A 15,832-nucleotide genomic window follows, 5' to 3' on the forward strand; every position below is an offset into this window, starting at 1 on the left:
GCCTTGAGCCGAAGAGCTGAGGGCCAGCGCCCAGGCCCAGAGTTCAGGTCCTATGACCGACAAAAAAAAAAAAGAAAGAAAGAAAAAGAAAGCAAAACAATAAATGCTGCTGGATTTCCATGCCCAAACTGGACGTTAAAAAGCCTTGAGAGGGATTGGGAATGTGGCTTAGTGGTAGAGCGCTTGCCTTGCATGCATGAAACCCTGGGTTCGATTCATCAATACCACATAAACAGAAAAAGCCAGAAGTAGCACTGTGGCTCAAGTGGTAGCCTGGAGCAAAAGAAGCCCAGGGACAGTGCCCAGGCCCTGAGTTCAAGTCCCAGGACTGTCTCCTACCCCCCCCCACCTCCCCCCCCCCAAAAAAAGCCCTGAGAGCCTGGTGCCAGTGGCTCACACGTATGAATCCTAACTACGCAGGCTGAGGTCTGAAGATCGCAGTTCAAAGCCAGCCTAGTCAGAAAAGGCTGTGAGCGTCTCTCCGCTAATTAACTATCAAAAGGCCGGAAATGGAGCTGTGGTTCAAGGAGTAGAATGCCAGCTTTGAGCACAATAGCTCAGGGACAGACTCCAGACCCTGAGTTCAAACCCCAGGACCCGTACAAAACAAACAAAAATCCCTGCGAAGTGGATCCCAAAAGCGGATGAAGCTCCAGGGAAGCAGCGCAAGCTGACGTGAGACACAGTGCCCGGGTCTGGACCCAGCGGGCTGCCCACGACAACTGGGCTCGGCGCGACCCTTCTTCCGTGGCGATCCCGCCTCTTTTCCCCGTCACACGCATCCTCTGAACTGTCGCGTGGCCTTTCAATCAATTCAAACATCGCGCCGAGGGAACCTATCGCATGTCTCGCCGAGAGGAAGGGGCGGGAGCTCCCCCCCGGAAGTATTGGTTAAAGGCCCTCCAATCAGAAGCCCGGGCCGGAAGTTTGAATTTTGCGCGGTGTTGGCTGGTAGGCGTTTCTGCGTCGGAGCACACGGAGTTTGTCCCGACCCCGAGGATTCTGCCAGGGTTTATTTAGCTGAGGTTTCACCGAGCTGTGCGTCAGGTAAGCTGCGGTCGGGAGGTGGGGGAGGACGCTGGCCCGCGCTGGGTGGGCGTCTAGCGGTGTGAGGACCGGGCTGCGAGCCGGTTCTACCTCAGGCCTCTGCGGGAGCGGGTGGCCCGCGGCCCGTGACCCCCACACACACCCCCGGAAGTCGTCGCTCTGTGCCACGGTCTGGTTTGGGCTTTGCGGGGCCCGGTGCTCCGCGGGATGAGACGTTTGGCATCCCCCCCCCCCCCGCCCTCATTCTGTTCCAGCAGCTCCTCCCAGATCCGGTGGGTCCGGAGGACTCTGACTGACCTCCCAGACAATCAGCCAAAGAAGGCGTTTGTGTGTGTGAACGCAGTCAGGATGCCTGGTGTGGGGTCCACCTTGCACCCGTGCTGATGCAGGCAGTTAATGGACCTCTAACTGGATACTACATATGAACTGTCCTTTATGGCTAGTGTGATCATTAAAAATACATTTACTATTTGATCAAGCCTAGCCCTAGTCCCTCAGGGGACTGACAGCTGAGGATCACGGTTCGAAGCCAGCCCGGGCGGAAAAGTCCATGAGACTATCGCCAATGGAAAACCAGAAGTGGAGCTATGGCTCAAATGATAGAGCGCTAGCCTTGAACAACAACAAAAACAACCTAAGGGACAGCGCACACACCCGCCCACCATGATATGTGTGTGTGTGTAATGTGTATTATATGTGCATATATATGTATACATATATGTGATCTGTATGCTCCTTTTCCTCCCATTCGATGAGAGAGGAAAGTCCTTCATGAAATGAATGCCCATTGCCACTTCTCCCCGAGCTTTTTAGGGAGATGGTATAGCATCCGGATCAGATGGACCTTTTATTTTGTTAAGACAGTGCTAAGTAGCCCAGGCTGGCCTTGTGCTCTTGATCCGCCTTCATGAACTGGAGTGCTGGGATACAGGCATGTGCCACCTCGCCCACTCCAATTTTTCCTTAGAGCTTTTTTGGTGGATTTTTCAAGTTCGTGTTGAAGAGTATTGTATGACTGGGACATTGTAAACTATTTGGTATTTGTCACTGAATTTTTGCCACACAATTCCTAAAATCCTAGACTCTTAAGTAATACCTTCTATAAGCTAATGAATTAACTTACTCAGAGAGCTGGCTTCTAGGTGGGAGTTGTTCACTGGAAAGGTCAAAATTGCTTTAGAGGGTCTTTCAACTCCAACCTTAGCCTCCTGAGAAGAGAGAGGTTGGAGACTGAGTTGATCAATTTTGGTCTAAAGTTGACCATAATTTAATCAGTTATGACTGCTACTGCTCACCCCCCCCCAAAGGAAAAGGAAAAAGTTTAGAGAGCTTTTAGATAGAAACACATGGAGGTTTACAGAGAGTTTTTCCAAATAGCGTTTGCAAGAAAGACTTGTGCTACTTCCCACATATCTTACCCTATGCATTTCTTTATCTATATCCTTTTTAATGTCCTCTCTAATAAACCAGAAGACATGAGGAGGAAAGCATTTCCCTGGGTTTGGAGGTCTTTGGTAAATTAGTAAATTTAGTAAAAACCTGAGGAGGAGGGTTTGTAAGTAGCACAAGCAAACAACCTGCACCTTTGGGCCAGGTCAGTCTGATTGATGAGTAAGCCCTTTACCTGTAGGATCTTGGTGCTGGGAAGGTAGATCAGTGGTAGAGTGCTTGCCTTGCATGCATGAGGCCCTGGGTTTGATTCCTCAGCACCACATAAGCAAAAAGAAAAAAGCCGGAAGTGGCGCTGTGGCTCAAGTGGTAGAGTGTTAGCTTTGAGCTGAAGAGCTGAGGGACAGCGCCCAGGCCCAGAATTCAGGCCCCACGACCGGACCTCCCCCCCCCCCCAAAAAAAATACCTGTAGGATCTGATGCCAAGGTAGAATCAGAATTAGATTGAAATAGAAGCCATACAGCTGGTGTCTACTGTAAAACTACTTGCTTGGCTCTTGTCACCAGGTGTTAAGAGTATAATGATAGAAGCTGTTTTTATTCCAACACAGTACCTATAACTTTTAACCTCCTGATCATAGCACCTGTATGACTTTTTCTTTCTTTCTTCCCTTCCCTCCCTTCCCCTCCCCTCCTCCCCCTCCCCTCCCCCTCCCCTCCCCCCCTCCCCTCCCTTCCTCTCCCCTCCCTTCCCTCCCTTCCCCTCCCCTCCCCTTCCCTTCCCTTCCTTTCCTTTCCTTTTTGTGCCTGTACTGGGGCTTGAACTCAGGGCCTAGGCACTGTCCTTTAGCTTTTTTTGCTCAAGGTTGAGGTCCACGGTTCTAATTCCAACTTTAGCAGTTAATTGGAGATGAGTCTATCACAGACTTTGCTTCCTTGGTTGGTTTCCTTCTTTTCTTTCTTTTTTTTTTTTTGTCCAGTCATGGGGTTGAACTTAGAGTCTGGGCACTGTCCCTGAGCTTCTTTGGTCAAGGCTAGCACTCTACCACTTGAACCACAGGGCCACTTCCAGCTTTTTTTTGAGGGGGGGGTTGGTCATGGGTCTTCAGCTCTGGGCCTGGGCTTTAGCTCTTCAGCTCAAGGCTAGCCACAGCGCCACTTCCGATTTTCTGAGTGGTTTACTGGAGATAAGAATCTCATGGACTTTCTTTCCCTAGCTGGCTTTGAATGGAGATCCTAAGATCTCAGCTTCCGGAGTAGCTAAGATTATAGGAGTGAGCCACCAGCGCCAGGCACTTCCAGCTTTTTCTGTGTATGTGGTACTGAGGAATTGAACTCAGGGCTTCATGCATGTGAGGCAAGCATTCTACCACTAAACCACATTCCCTTGGTTGATTTCAAACCACAATCCTCAGATCTGTCTCCTGAGTTATCTAAGATTACTGTACAGGTATGAGCCATCATCACTTGGCTATCTACAGGGCTTTTATTCTGGATAACAAGACCTGTTTCTCTACTTTGACTTATTCTCCTCAACTGGATATACTGTTAGACCTCATGACATTGTCTTTGTTGTCCTTGTAAACTACCAGGCTTTTGCATGAGCAAAACTAATAGGGCATTTTGGTAAGCATATCTCTAAGGATTTCCTTGAAAACCTTTTTTTCAATCTTGTATATCCAACTACTTGTTTTTGTTTTATCCCTGCATGTCTAATGTGTGTTTTGCTGGTTTGGGTTTTTTATTTAATTTTTAATTTTTATTTTTAGATAGAGTTGTAGTCCAGGTTGACCTTGAATTTTGAATCCTCCTGCCTCAGGCTCAATGCTGGGATTATAGGTGTAGGCTTGTGCCACCTTGCTTAACCCACCATCCCTCCCTTTTTACCCTCCCTACTTCCCTCCCTTTCTTTTTCTCTCCTTTTTTCCTTCCTTCCTCTCTTCCTTTCTTTCTCTCTGCCTTTTTCCTTCCTTCCTCTCTCCCTTCCTTTCTCCCTTTTATCCTTCCTTTCTCCCTTTCTTTCCCTTCCTCCCTCTCTCCCTCCCTCCCCCTCTCTTTCTCTTTCTTTTTCTTTCTTTCTTTCTTTCTTTCTTTCTTTCTTTCTTTCTTTCTTTCTCTTCCTCTTTCTCTTTCTCTCTCTCTCTCTTCTCCTCTATCTCTCTTTCTCTTTCTCTCCCTTCTTTCTCTCTCTGTCTCTCATTCTTTTCTTTCTTGTTGGTCTTAGGACTTGAACTCAAGTCTTGGGTGCTGTCTTTGAGCTTTTATTTTTTTCCCATCAAGGCTAGTGCTCAACCACAGCTCCCTTTTCAGTTCTTTTGGTGCTTAATTGGAGATAAGATCTCATACTTTCTTGCCTGGTTTGGCTTTGAACCTCAATCCTCAGATCTCAGCCTCCATATGAGCCACCAGTGCCTGACAGCTGTTCCATTTTTTGGAATGAATAGAACTAATAGACTATTCATCACCAGAGGAAGGCTAAAGAAACTGTTCTATATACTATCCTTTACTTATTTTCACCATATCTTTCCCTGGTGTTCTCTATGATAATTTGAGTATGTTCTTGACTATGGTTTTCCTGGACTGAACCTCATCTATTAAATAAATTCCGATTTAGAACCCCAACAGGTGGTTGAGTCTGCCCTTTGATAACCTTTTTTCCATTCTCCATTGTCACATGTTTATTTTATGATACATTTTAATATTTTTATTTCAGTGGACTCTGAGGTGGGATATGAAATGCACTGGAATATGATAAAAACTGGAATCTTAGTTTTCTAAAGAAGATGAAAATCCATTTAAGTTGGTTTGTATTTCTCTTCCCTGTCAGGATGTCTTCATCACGTTTTGCCAGTCGTCACAGAAAGGATTTAAGTACTGATATGATTAGAACTAAAATTGCTCATAGAAAATCACTATCCCAGAAAGAAAACAGATATAAAGAATATGAACGAAATAGACACTTTGGTTTGAAGGATGTCAACATTCCAACCTTGGGAGGTAGAGTTCTTGTTAACATAGATGAGACTGCTCAAGACCTTATTCCAGAGACCAGTATCAAGACAAGTAAGTAATGATCTATTGTAATTTTAAATGTTTTAAAAGAATTGGTTTAAAGCCTGTGTCTTAAAAGAAAAAACTAACCAAAAGAATGGAGTTAGGAAATATCACTCTAAATAATTATGTTTTCTACAACTAAGCTGTTAACTTAATGTTAAGGCTGAATGTATCACTAGCTAGGTGAAAACTATTCACTTACCAAATATATATACAGCAATGTATTATCTAGATTGCCTATGAGGAACCTAGTACTTTCTAGAACTTGGGTAAATCTGGAGAAGGTAAATTGATAAGAAGCATAAAAATAGGCTGACCAAAGAAGCTGTGAAATACAAATACTTTGCCAATGGAAGTATGACTTAGACTGCAGAATTCATTTGGACATGCTTAGGGGTTTGCTCAAATGATTTGGGTCCATTCAGAAGAAAAGACCCAAATAAAGAAATAAGAACCAAAATAAGAGAAAAGAACCTGATGCTAATGATGTGTGCCCATAATCCTAGCTACTTGGGAGGCTCTTCTTTGTTACACAGATCAGCCTTAATCAGTGTGAAAGAGAACAACAAAAGGGCATATTTCAGAATGAGACTCATTAAAGGCCAGTATCTAGGCTTGGTAACTATACAAGTTAGTTGAAAAGTGAGATTAAAACATGCCAAAGTATAGCAAACATTTAGTAAGTATTTCTGCAAGTGAAGCGTAGAGGAAGAGACATTTTAAAAAGACTAGTGGTTCAAATATCTTGTGAACTTTTGTTTAGTATTGAAGAATTAGCAAAGTTATTAGAATTATTTTGAAGTAGAACACAATAATTTTTTTATGCTTTCTGTACTTTTTTTTTTTTCCAGTCTTGGGGCTTGAACTTGGGGCCTCAGCACTGTCCCTGAGTTTCCCTTTACTCAAGACTGGGACTCTGCCACTTGAGTCACAGTGCTACTTCTGGCTTTTTCTGTTTATGTGGTATTGAGGAATGGAACCCAGGGCTTCATGCATACTAGGCAAGCATTCTACCACTAAGCCACATTCCTAGCCCTGCTGTACTTTTTCATCTGAAATGTTTTATATACTGTGTTTGATTTTAATTTTTCCTGTTTAGGATCAATGAAAGCTGTCCAAAGTGATGAACGAAGACAAATGCTCCAGAAGTACAAAGAAGAAAAACAACTTAAAAAACTGAAAGAACAAAGAGAAAAGGCTAAACAAGGAGTATTTAAAGTAGGTCTTTATAGACCTGATACTCCTTGCTTTCTTTTAACAAACCAGAATGCTCTGAAAGCTGAGGGGAAAAAGGTAAATTTGTGAATTTGTAATCTGAAATAAACTTGTTTTTTTAACTAGAATGTTCTTTATGAAATGAAGTGACTAACACCTTTCTTCTTAGTCCTTCATTGATAGAAATTTAAATTAACAGGTATATTTATGCTATAAATCAGTAAAGATAAAATTTAGTTTTAAATTGGGAATTTCCTGCCTTCCTTTCCTTTCTCTCTCTCTGTCTCTGTCTCTGTCTCTCTCACCTCTCTTTCTTTCTCTCTCTCTGTCTTTCTCTCTTGCTGGTCCTGGGGCTTGAACTCTAGTTGTGGGCTCTATCCATGAGCTTCTTTTGCTCAAGGCTAGCATTCTACCACTTGAGCCACAGTACCACTTCTGGCTTCTGAGTAGTTTACTGGAGATAAAGAGTCTTGCAGACTTTTCTGCCAGGGTTGGCTTCCAAATTCTAGTCTCAGATCTCAGCCTTCTGACTAGTCAGCATTACAACACATAAGCCACCAGCATCTGGCTTGGGAATTTCGTTTCCTAATGAGACATTGAAATAAACTTGTACCAGTTCATTTTGTTTAACTTGGTGTTCTTATGTCTGTTTATAGGCTATTCCATCTAATGTCCGGATTACAAGATCAAAGGCCAAAGACCAAATGGGACAGACTAAGGTGTAGTTGATACTAAATGATTGTTACTAAAATGACAGATGTTCTGTGTTGAGTAGTTTATGCCTATAATCTCAGCTACTTAGGAGGAGGTCTGGAAGGTGATGTTTAAGCCAGCAGAGACCCCCAACAACAAACAAATTGGGTATGGTAGTAGTGCTAGTAATTCCAGCTACTAGGTGGGAGGATATAGGTCTTCAGCAACCAGAGCAAAGATGAGATGCCTTATCTGAAAAATAAAGTTCTTACTATTTTATGGATTTTTTTTGTACTGGGGTTTGAACTCAGGGCTTCATGATTGCTGGGCAGGTACTCTGCTGTGGCTTGAGCCATGCCTCTAGCTGGATGTAGATTTTTATTTGGGCCATCAGTAAGAGCCTTTCCGAGATAGTAGTTTTTGGGGTTAAGTCTTTAACGAAGTGAATAAATGAACTATGAAGAAGAGTTCTATTTAGGATATACTTCAAAAGTTTTTTATATATGTATGTGTATGTGCATATAAGTGCATGTATGCCAGTACTGGGACTTAAACTCAGGGAGTTGCTCTATAGATTGGCTTTTTCCCTCACAGTTACTCATTAATAGGAGATGTCTCATAGACTTTTCTGTCCCAGCTGGCTTTGAACTTCAGTCCTCAGATTTTAGCCTCCTGAGTAGCTAGGATTACAAGTGTGAGCCATAGGATCCCTTAATATGCCTGAAGTTTTTAAGAACCAATAGAAAACTATAGTCACTTTTTTTTTCTTTTTTAAAAAAAATGATGTTACTGAGAGTTGAACTCTGTTCCTCTTATCCTGTCACTTGCCCCCAGCTGATGCTGTATCTACCATTTGAGCTATGGCTTTTCCTGGCCAGCTAAATTTTATGTGCTGGTCCTGAGGCTTGAACTTAAGGCCTAGGTGGTTGTCCTTGAGCTTTTTTGCTTAAGACTGGTGCTCTTCCCTTGGAGTGGCAGCTCTTCTGGCTTTTTGGTGATTAATTGGAGATAAGAGTCTCTTAGACTAGCCGGGCGCTGGTGGCTCACGCCTATAATCCTAGCTACTCAGGAGGCTGAGATCTGAGGATCTCGGTTCAAAGCCAGCCCGGGCAGGAGAGACCGTGAGACTCCTATCTCTAATAAACCACCAGAAAACCGGATGTGGCGCTGTAGCTCAAGTGGTAGAGCGCTTGCCTTGAGCTGAAGAGCTGAGGGACAGCTCCCAGGTCCAGAGTTCAAGCCCCACGACCGACAAAAAAAAAAAAAAAGAGTCTCTTAGACTTTCTTGTCCTGACTGGCTTTGAACTGAGATTCTCAGATCTCAGCTTCCTGAGTAGCTAGGATTACAAGTTCCCAACTAGTCAGCTGTTTCTTTCTTTTGGTTTTGTTTTTTTTTTGTTTGTTTTTCTGTCAGTCATAGGACTCATAGAGCACTGTCTGAGCTCTTTCACTCAAGGCTAGTGCTCAACAACCACAGTACCACTTCTGGCTTTCTAGTAGTTAATTGGAGATAAGAGTTTCACGAACTTTCCTGCACAGGCTGGCTTTGAACCATATCCTCAAATCTCAGCCTCTTGAATAGCTAGGATTACAGGCATGAGCCACCAGCGCCCGGGCTAGTCAGCCTATTTTTAATAGGCATGGTGGCTAATGTCTATAATTCCAGCTACTAGAGTGACAGAAATGGGAGATTACTAGAGCTTATGAATTTGTGATCATTCTAGAGAGAGCAACATATTCAGCATAATTTTTGTCAAAAAAAAAGAAAGATTAGTATTTTGTAAATTCTAGGACTAAAAAAGATATAAAGAAATTTATATAAAACAGAAAACTTACCTTAGCTATGGTAAATAATGCTGCAATAAACAGAGTCATGCTGGTAGCTTTAGTGTGGCCTTTGATGCCCCTCAGTAGATGAATGGATCAAGAAAATGTGGTATATATACACAATGTAATCCTATGCCTCCATCAGAAAGAATGACATTGCCCCATTTGTTAGAAATGGAAAGACTTGGAAAAAATTATATTAAGTGAAGTAAGCCAGGCCCAAAGAAACTTAGGTCCCATGGTTTCCCTTATTTGCAATAACTAGTATATGTCTGAGTCAAGCAGAAATGGTCAGATAAGTTGATGTTAGGGAAATGAACCCTAAGATATGTATTCAAATGATTGTTTCTAACACATTTATAAGATGATTTCTTTGTTGCTTTGTATGTCCCTCCCCCATGGTATAACCCCTGCTTTCACTGTATTTGATGTTGGTATAATTTGTGGAGGGGAAGGGAAAAACAAATCGTTTAAATAGGGATACAGGTGGATCCATTGCAACAATGAGATGTACAAGTCGTTATGTGGAAAAACGAACTTTACAACTTTGGTAGGGGGGAGGAATGGGTGAGGGGAGGATGGAAAGGGGAAACAAAGGAGGAGGTTACAATGCTTGAAAAGAAATGTACTCATTATCTTGCCCATGTAATTGTAATCCCTCTGTACAGTATTTTCACAATAAAAATAAAAATTTTAAATTAAAAAAAAAACCAAAACGGAAAACTTTTCATTTTGTTTGCATTAGCAAATTTGTTTTTTATGAGGAATTTACAATGACCACGATTCCGTTTAGCTATCATTTTACAGTTTAAAATGTGATTTCAGTCATTATGTAGTTAAATCACATAGTGCCTGATCTCTTAAACAGATTAGTAATGGAAGTGATGCTGTACCAATCCGACCTGGTCAGAGACAGAGTTCTGAAAAGATAGCGTTGGACAAACAGAAAAAAGGTAGGAGTGTTAGCACTTATTATAACAAACTCTGAAGCTACTACAGTAATAGTTTATGAATAACCAACAGCACTTGATTATTTTTCATATAGTTGTACAGCCCACCGTGTCTGTGCCAATGAGAGTGACTCGATCAGCTACTCAGGTGACAAAGCAGATTGCCAAAACAGTCTCATCTACCATAACAAGAAAGCCTATCACAAGAGCTGCCAACGGTAAGAACCATTTCCTGATCCAGTGACTGAACTGGGGTGTTTGGGTCTTGGAGGTTTTTTAATATACTTTCACTTTTTGGTGTGGAACTGTGGATTGAAATAAGGGCTGTGTGATTGTTGGGCTAGTCCTTTACCACTTGAGCTATATGCATGTATGTATGTATGTCAGAATGTCAGTCGTGGGGCTTGAACTCAGGTCCTGGGCACTGTCCCTGAGCTTTCTCACTCAAGGATAGCACTCTGCCATTTTAAGGCACAGTGCTACTTCGGTTTTCTGGCAGTTAATTGGAGATAGGAATCTCATGGACTTTGCTGCCTGGACTGGCTTTGAACCAATCCTCAAATCTCATCTTCCTGGGTAGGATTACAGACATGAGCCACCAGCGCCTGGCCCTTTAGTTTTAGAATCAGCATGTGCTTTGTAGTAGGAAAGAAGGAAATTGGTGGGCTAGGAAGGTGGCACAGTTGTAGATGCTTGCCTTGCATGCACGAGACCCTGGGTTCGATTCCTCAGCACCACATAAGCAGAAAAAAGCTAGAAATGACACCAGGGCTCAAGTGATTGAGTGCCTTGAGCTGAAGAGCTGAAGGACAGAGCCAAGGCCCAGAGTTCAGGCCCCATAACCAACAAACAAAAGAAGAAGTACTTGGGAGTTTTTAGTCCTAAAGGTAGGTGCTGAGCTCTGACTTTCAATTTCACGCTGGGTGCTGGAATGTTGAAGCACCTACACTAGGGCAAGTAATGCTTCAAAGTGAAAAATTAAAGGCCCAATAAATCCCAGTTCATCCATTTAGTCACTAAGAACAGAATTGTTTTTTGTTTTTTGTTTTTTTTTGTCGGTTGTCGGGCTGGAACTCTGGGCCTGGGCACTGTCCCTCAGCTCTTCAGCTCAAGGCTAGTACTCTACCACTTGAGCCACAGCGCCACTTCCGGCTTTTTTCTTTTTGCTTATGTGGTGCTGAGGAATCAAACCCAGGGCCTCATGCATGCAAGGCAAGCGTTCTACCACTGAGCCACCTTCCCAGCCCAAGACTCTTTTTTTTTTTTTTATTGATGGAATAACAAGGCTTTAATGGCTGTTTTTCTTATAGTGATATGAACATATAACACTCTTAGTTGAGTAGGATAATCCAAAAAAGTAACAGTTCTGCCATATTGCAAAGGTAAATTCTTTCATTTGGCTTCCCATCCCCCACCCAGCAGCTTTCAGATTAGAATGGGAAGACATAGAAATCCATACTTTGTATCAGAAACAAGGAAGTTACTGCATAGTTTGCAGAAAATGAACTTTAAAATTTCACATTCCAAAATCATATATGCCTATTAATAGGATCTTCAATTAACTTAATACTTGAGACCTTTGTTTGGGGTCTTCAAGAAGTATGGCTCAGAGTTGAAGTCTGTCACTACAACAAGTGAAGTGATCTTGAGTCTGAAATAAATCCCATAGCTCATGGCCCAGTCAAAGAGCAGCATTTTCTGTCCAGTTGAAATGGACTTTTTTTTTTTGGCGGGGGGGCAGTCCTGGGGCTTTAACTCAGAGCCTGGGAACTAACTGTCCCTGAGCTGCTTTTGCTCAAGGTTAACACTCTACTACTTGAGCCACAGTGCCACTTACGGCTTTTTCTGTTTATGTGGTACTGAGGAATCGAACCCAGGACTTTTTTATGAATACCAGGCAAGCACTCTACCCCTAAGCCACTTTCCCAGCTCCATGAAATAAGTATCTTATTTCATTTTTATTTTAGTTAATGAACCAGAAAGAAAGGCACCAAATAAAGGGAGACCTGCCAGAAAGATAGAAACAAAACCTGACAAGGTAAGAGTACAAACCTCTGTTTATTTTTAGGTCCTTTGAAGTCTCATTACTACTTTCATACAGAACTACTTAAAGTTAATCCACATGTGTATTAAACGTCATTGAACCATAAGTAAGTATCATGAGGATTTGTTGTTAACATTTTTTTTTCAGGTGTCTTTCAGGTTTTTTTGTGTTTTTTTTGTTTTTGTTTTTGTTTTTGTTTTTTTTGTTGGTCATGGGGCGTGAACTTTAGGCCTGAGTGCTATCCCTGAGCTCTTCAGCTTAAGGATAGCACTCTACCACTTGAGCCACAGTGCCACTTACAGTTTTCTGGTGGTTTATTGGAGATAAAAGTCTCATGGATTTCCTGCCTGGGCTGGCTTTGAACTGAAATCCTCAGATCTCGGCCTCCTGAGTAGCTAAGATTATAGGTGTGAGCTACTGGCACTCGGCCAGTGTGAACAAAAGGATTGAGAAAAATTGCTAGGCATCAGTGGCTCATGCCTGTAATCCTAACTTCTCAGGAGTCTGGGAGGCTCAAATCTGAGGATCATGGTTCAAAGCCAGCCTGGGCAGGAAAGTCCGTGAGACTCTTATCTCCAGTAAACCACCAGAAAACCAGAAGTGGCACTGTGGCTCAAATGGTAGAGTGCTAGCCTTGAGCTGAAGAGTTTAGGGATAGCACCCAGGCCCAGAGTTCAAGCCCTGTGACTGACAAAAGAAAAAAATATTGAGAAAAATAATAAAAACATGACTGAGGGCAAAGCCATTTGGTGAGAAATAGCTAGGATGGAGTAGGGTGAAATTTTATCTGGGTTCAGGTAAATCTGGGTTAGAATATTGTCTCTGCTCCCAGTTAGCTGCTTAACTTTGGGCAAGTTACAGTTATGGGGGTGTTTTTGTTTATTTGGTTGGTTGGTTTGCTTTCCCATCTTCAATATAGAACACCTGCATATTTGCAGGTTTCTGACAACATCTAGAAGAGCATTTAATAAAGTCCTTGAAAGAGTCACTGTTTGGAGGTATATATTTAAAGAAATGCTGAGCTGGGTGCTGGTGACTCACTCCTGTAATCGTAGCAACTCAGGAGGCTGAGATCTGAGGACTGCAGTTAGCTGCAGTTCGAAGCCAGCTGGGGTAGGAAAATTTGTGAGACTTTTATCACCAGAAAACCACCAGCACTATGGCTTAAAGTAGTAGAGTGCTAGCCTTGAGAAAAACCTCAGGAACAGCACCAAAGGGAAAAAAAAAGATATATCCTGTAAAGTAAGAAACCTGGTAATATTCTTACTAAAAACCTAATATAGCTCCACTAAGGAAGACAGGTTATTTGGGTTTTTATTGGGAGGGTCGGGAGTGGTGTTTGTGTGTGCATGTACACACCAGTACTAGAGCTTGAACTCAGGCTTTCACTTGCTAGCTTGGCTGGGGCTGTACCACTTGATTCATGCCTCCAGCTGACTTTATTGCTGGTTATTTTGGAGTTTCACTGACTTTTCCATCTTGGCTGGTTTCAAACAGATTTTTTTTTTCTGGGTCTCAGCCTTGTGACTAGCTAGAATTAAATATATGAGGCTCAGACACTTGGCCTCTCCATGTAATTTAAGTAAAACATAGTTTGTGAATTTGCCTCATCTCCTACTTCTTCCTCTATTCTCTTTTTTTAACATACCAGCTCTTGAACTCAGAGCCTACGTACTTTCCCTGAGACTTTTTGCTCAGGAGTAGTGTTCCACTGCTTGAGCCATAGCTCCAGTTTGGGCTCTTAGATGATTAATTGGAGATAGTTTCCTTCCTGGGTTGGCTTTGAATCATGATCCAAATCTTAGCTTCCTGGATAGCTAGGATTATAGGCAGTTTCTCTACCATTGCTATACCTTCTAAGATCGAGTTTTGGTCATTTTTTTTCTTTAGTCTTTAGTTTTATTTAATAGTTGTTGTTGTCGTCGTCGTTATCATCGTCGTTGTCATCGTCATTGTTGTTGTTGTCCTGGGGATTGAAACCAGGACATGCTAGGCAAGCAGCCTTCCATTTAAGCCACATTTGTCAGCCAAGGTATGTTTGTTAGTTGAGTAAATGTTTTCATGTATTTTAGTTTGTTTTAAGGTGTAATTTATTCCTTTGACAAGGATTGAATCTTTTTCTAGATTAGCAGTGGTTTTAATAGCTTGCCCTCTTGATTACATGTATAATTTAATTGTATTTGGTTTTTATGTCTCAAATTATGTAGTTGGAAGGTACAGCTGAATTTGTCATACTTTCGAGCATATGAAAAAAATGGCTGAGCTAGGCATGATATAATTCCAGCATTAGAGAGGCTAAGGCAGGAGAATTGTGAGTTTGAGGCCAGCCTGTAGTGCATTCAAGGTGAAACAGTGCTACATTGTGAGATCCTGGCAAAATTAAATACATCCCTAGAACAGAAATTCTTACTCTATTCTCTTTACTTATTTCTAGGTTGTTTCTTTTAAGCTTGATAGTAAAGAAAATACTTCAGATTCACAAATCAGTGCAACAAATGTAATGGATCCAGATGGAGGCTTACCAGAAATGGAAAACTTACCTAAGATAGATGGAGTATTACCAGAAATGGAAAATTTGCCTAAGACATATCCAGCAAAAACAAGAGGAAAGAATTCCTTTGCACCTCAGGATTTTGTGTTTCAGCCTCTAGATGGTCTGAAGACCTATCAAGTAACTCCCTTGACTCCCAGAAGTGCCAGTGCATTCTTGACACCTAGTTATACCTGGGACCCTTTAAAACCGGAAGGGTAAGAATATGATCTTGAAAAGCCACCACACATAATCCCTCTTACCTGTATAAGAGAGGGGTCAACAAATGCTTTTCTTTCTTTTTTTTTGCCAGTCCTGGGACTTGAACGTGGGGCCTGGGCCCTGTCCCTGAGCCTCTTTTTCTCAGGGTTAGCACTCTACCACTTGAGCCACAGTGCCACTTTTGTTTATGAGGTATTGAGGAATCGAACCCAGAGCTAGGCAAGTACTCTACCATTAAGCTACATTTCCAGCCCTGTTTGTTTTTTCCTCCAGCATTGCTGGGGATTGAGCCAAGGGTCTTGCACATGTAGGTAAACAGCCTACGACTAAGTATTCCTCCATAACCCCAAAGTTGTAACTTTTTAGAAGACATGATGCTCAAATAGGGCTTTTCTTTATCTTTGTTTTTCTTTTTGAGAATTATTTTTGTGCTAGTCTGGGGGCTTGAACTCAGAGCCTGGGTACTGTTCCTGAGCTTTTTTGCTCAAGGCTAGCATTCTACCGCTTGAACCATAGCTCCAATTCCAGCTTTTGGGGGGGTTAACTGGAAATAGTTTCACAGACTTTCTTGCCTGGGCTACTTCAAACCATGATCCTCAGATTTTATCCTCTGAGTAGGATTATAGGCATGAGCCACCAGTGCCTAACCTGTGAGGTTGTTCTTTTGTTTTTTGTTTTCCAACACACATCTAGCAACGTGCAAGGTGTGTAAGAGAGTCAGAAGACAGGGTAACTTTGCAAAGATTAGGACTAGTTGGAAGCAAATACAGTAGAAACTACTCAATATCATCTAAGAGTGCTAGTGCTATGTTCCATTAAGAGATTTTGGAATTTCAAAACAGTAAGTGTTGATGGCCCATT

The 15,832-nt window shown here is 42.2% G+C and overlaps 1 protein-coding gene across 4 annotated transcripts in view; it reads left to right on the top strand.

Annotated features, from left to right (window-relative positions):
• The first annotated feature begins 934 nt into the window (after window positions 1-934).
• Window positions 935-15,832, top strand: part of LOC138805122 (disks large-associated protein 5-like) — a 44,380-nt gene continuing 29,482 nt past the window's right edge. For all 4 annotated transcript variants that reach the window (XM_069989714.1, XM_069989715.1, XM_069989716.1 and 1 more), the window contains exons 1-8: window positions 935-1,047; window positions 5,264-5,499; window positions 6,590-6,783; window positions 7,362-7,424; window positions 10,094-10,178; window positions 10,271-10,393; window positions 12,143-12,213; window positions 14,654-14,967. In XM_069989714.1, coding sequence (XP_069845815.1) covers window positions 5,265-5,499; window positions 6,590-6,783; window positions 7,362-7,424; window positions 10,094-10,178; window positions 10,271-10,393; window positions 12,143-12,213; window positions 14,654-14,967 — 1,085 coding nt within the window. In that variant the 5' untranslated portion in view covers window positions 935-1,047; window position 5,264. The remainder of the gene's footprint in view (window positions 1,048-5,263; window positions 5,500-6,589; window positions 6,784-7,361; window positions 7,425-10,093; window positions 10,179-10,270; window positions 10,394-12,142; window positions 12,214-14,653; window positions 14,968-15,832) is intronic.

The sequence above is a fragment of the Dipodomys merriami genome, unplaced genomic scaffold (assembly GCF_024711535.1).
Source record: "Dipodomys merriami isolate MVZ:Mamm:240054 unplaced genomic scaffold, mDipMer1.0.p SCAF_388, whole genome shotgun sequence".
In the NCBI taxonomy this organism is placed as follows: domain Eukaryota; kingdom Metazoa; phylum Chordata; class Mammalia; order Rodentia; family Heteromyidae; genus Dipodomys; species Dipodomys merriami.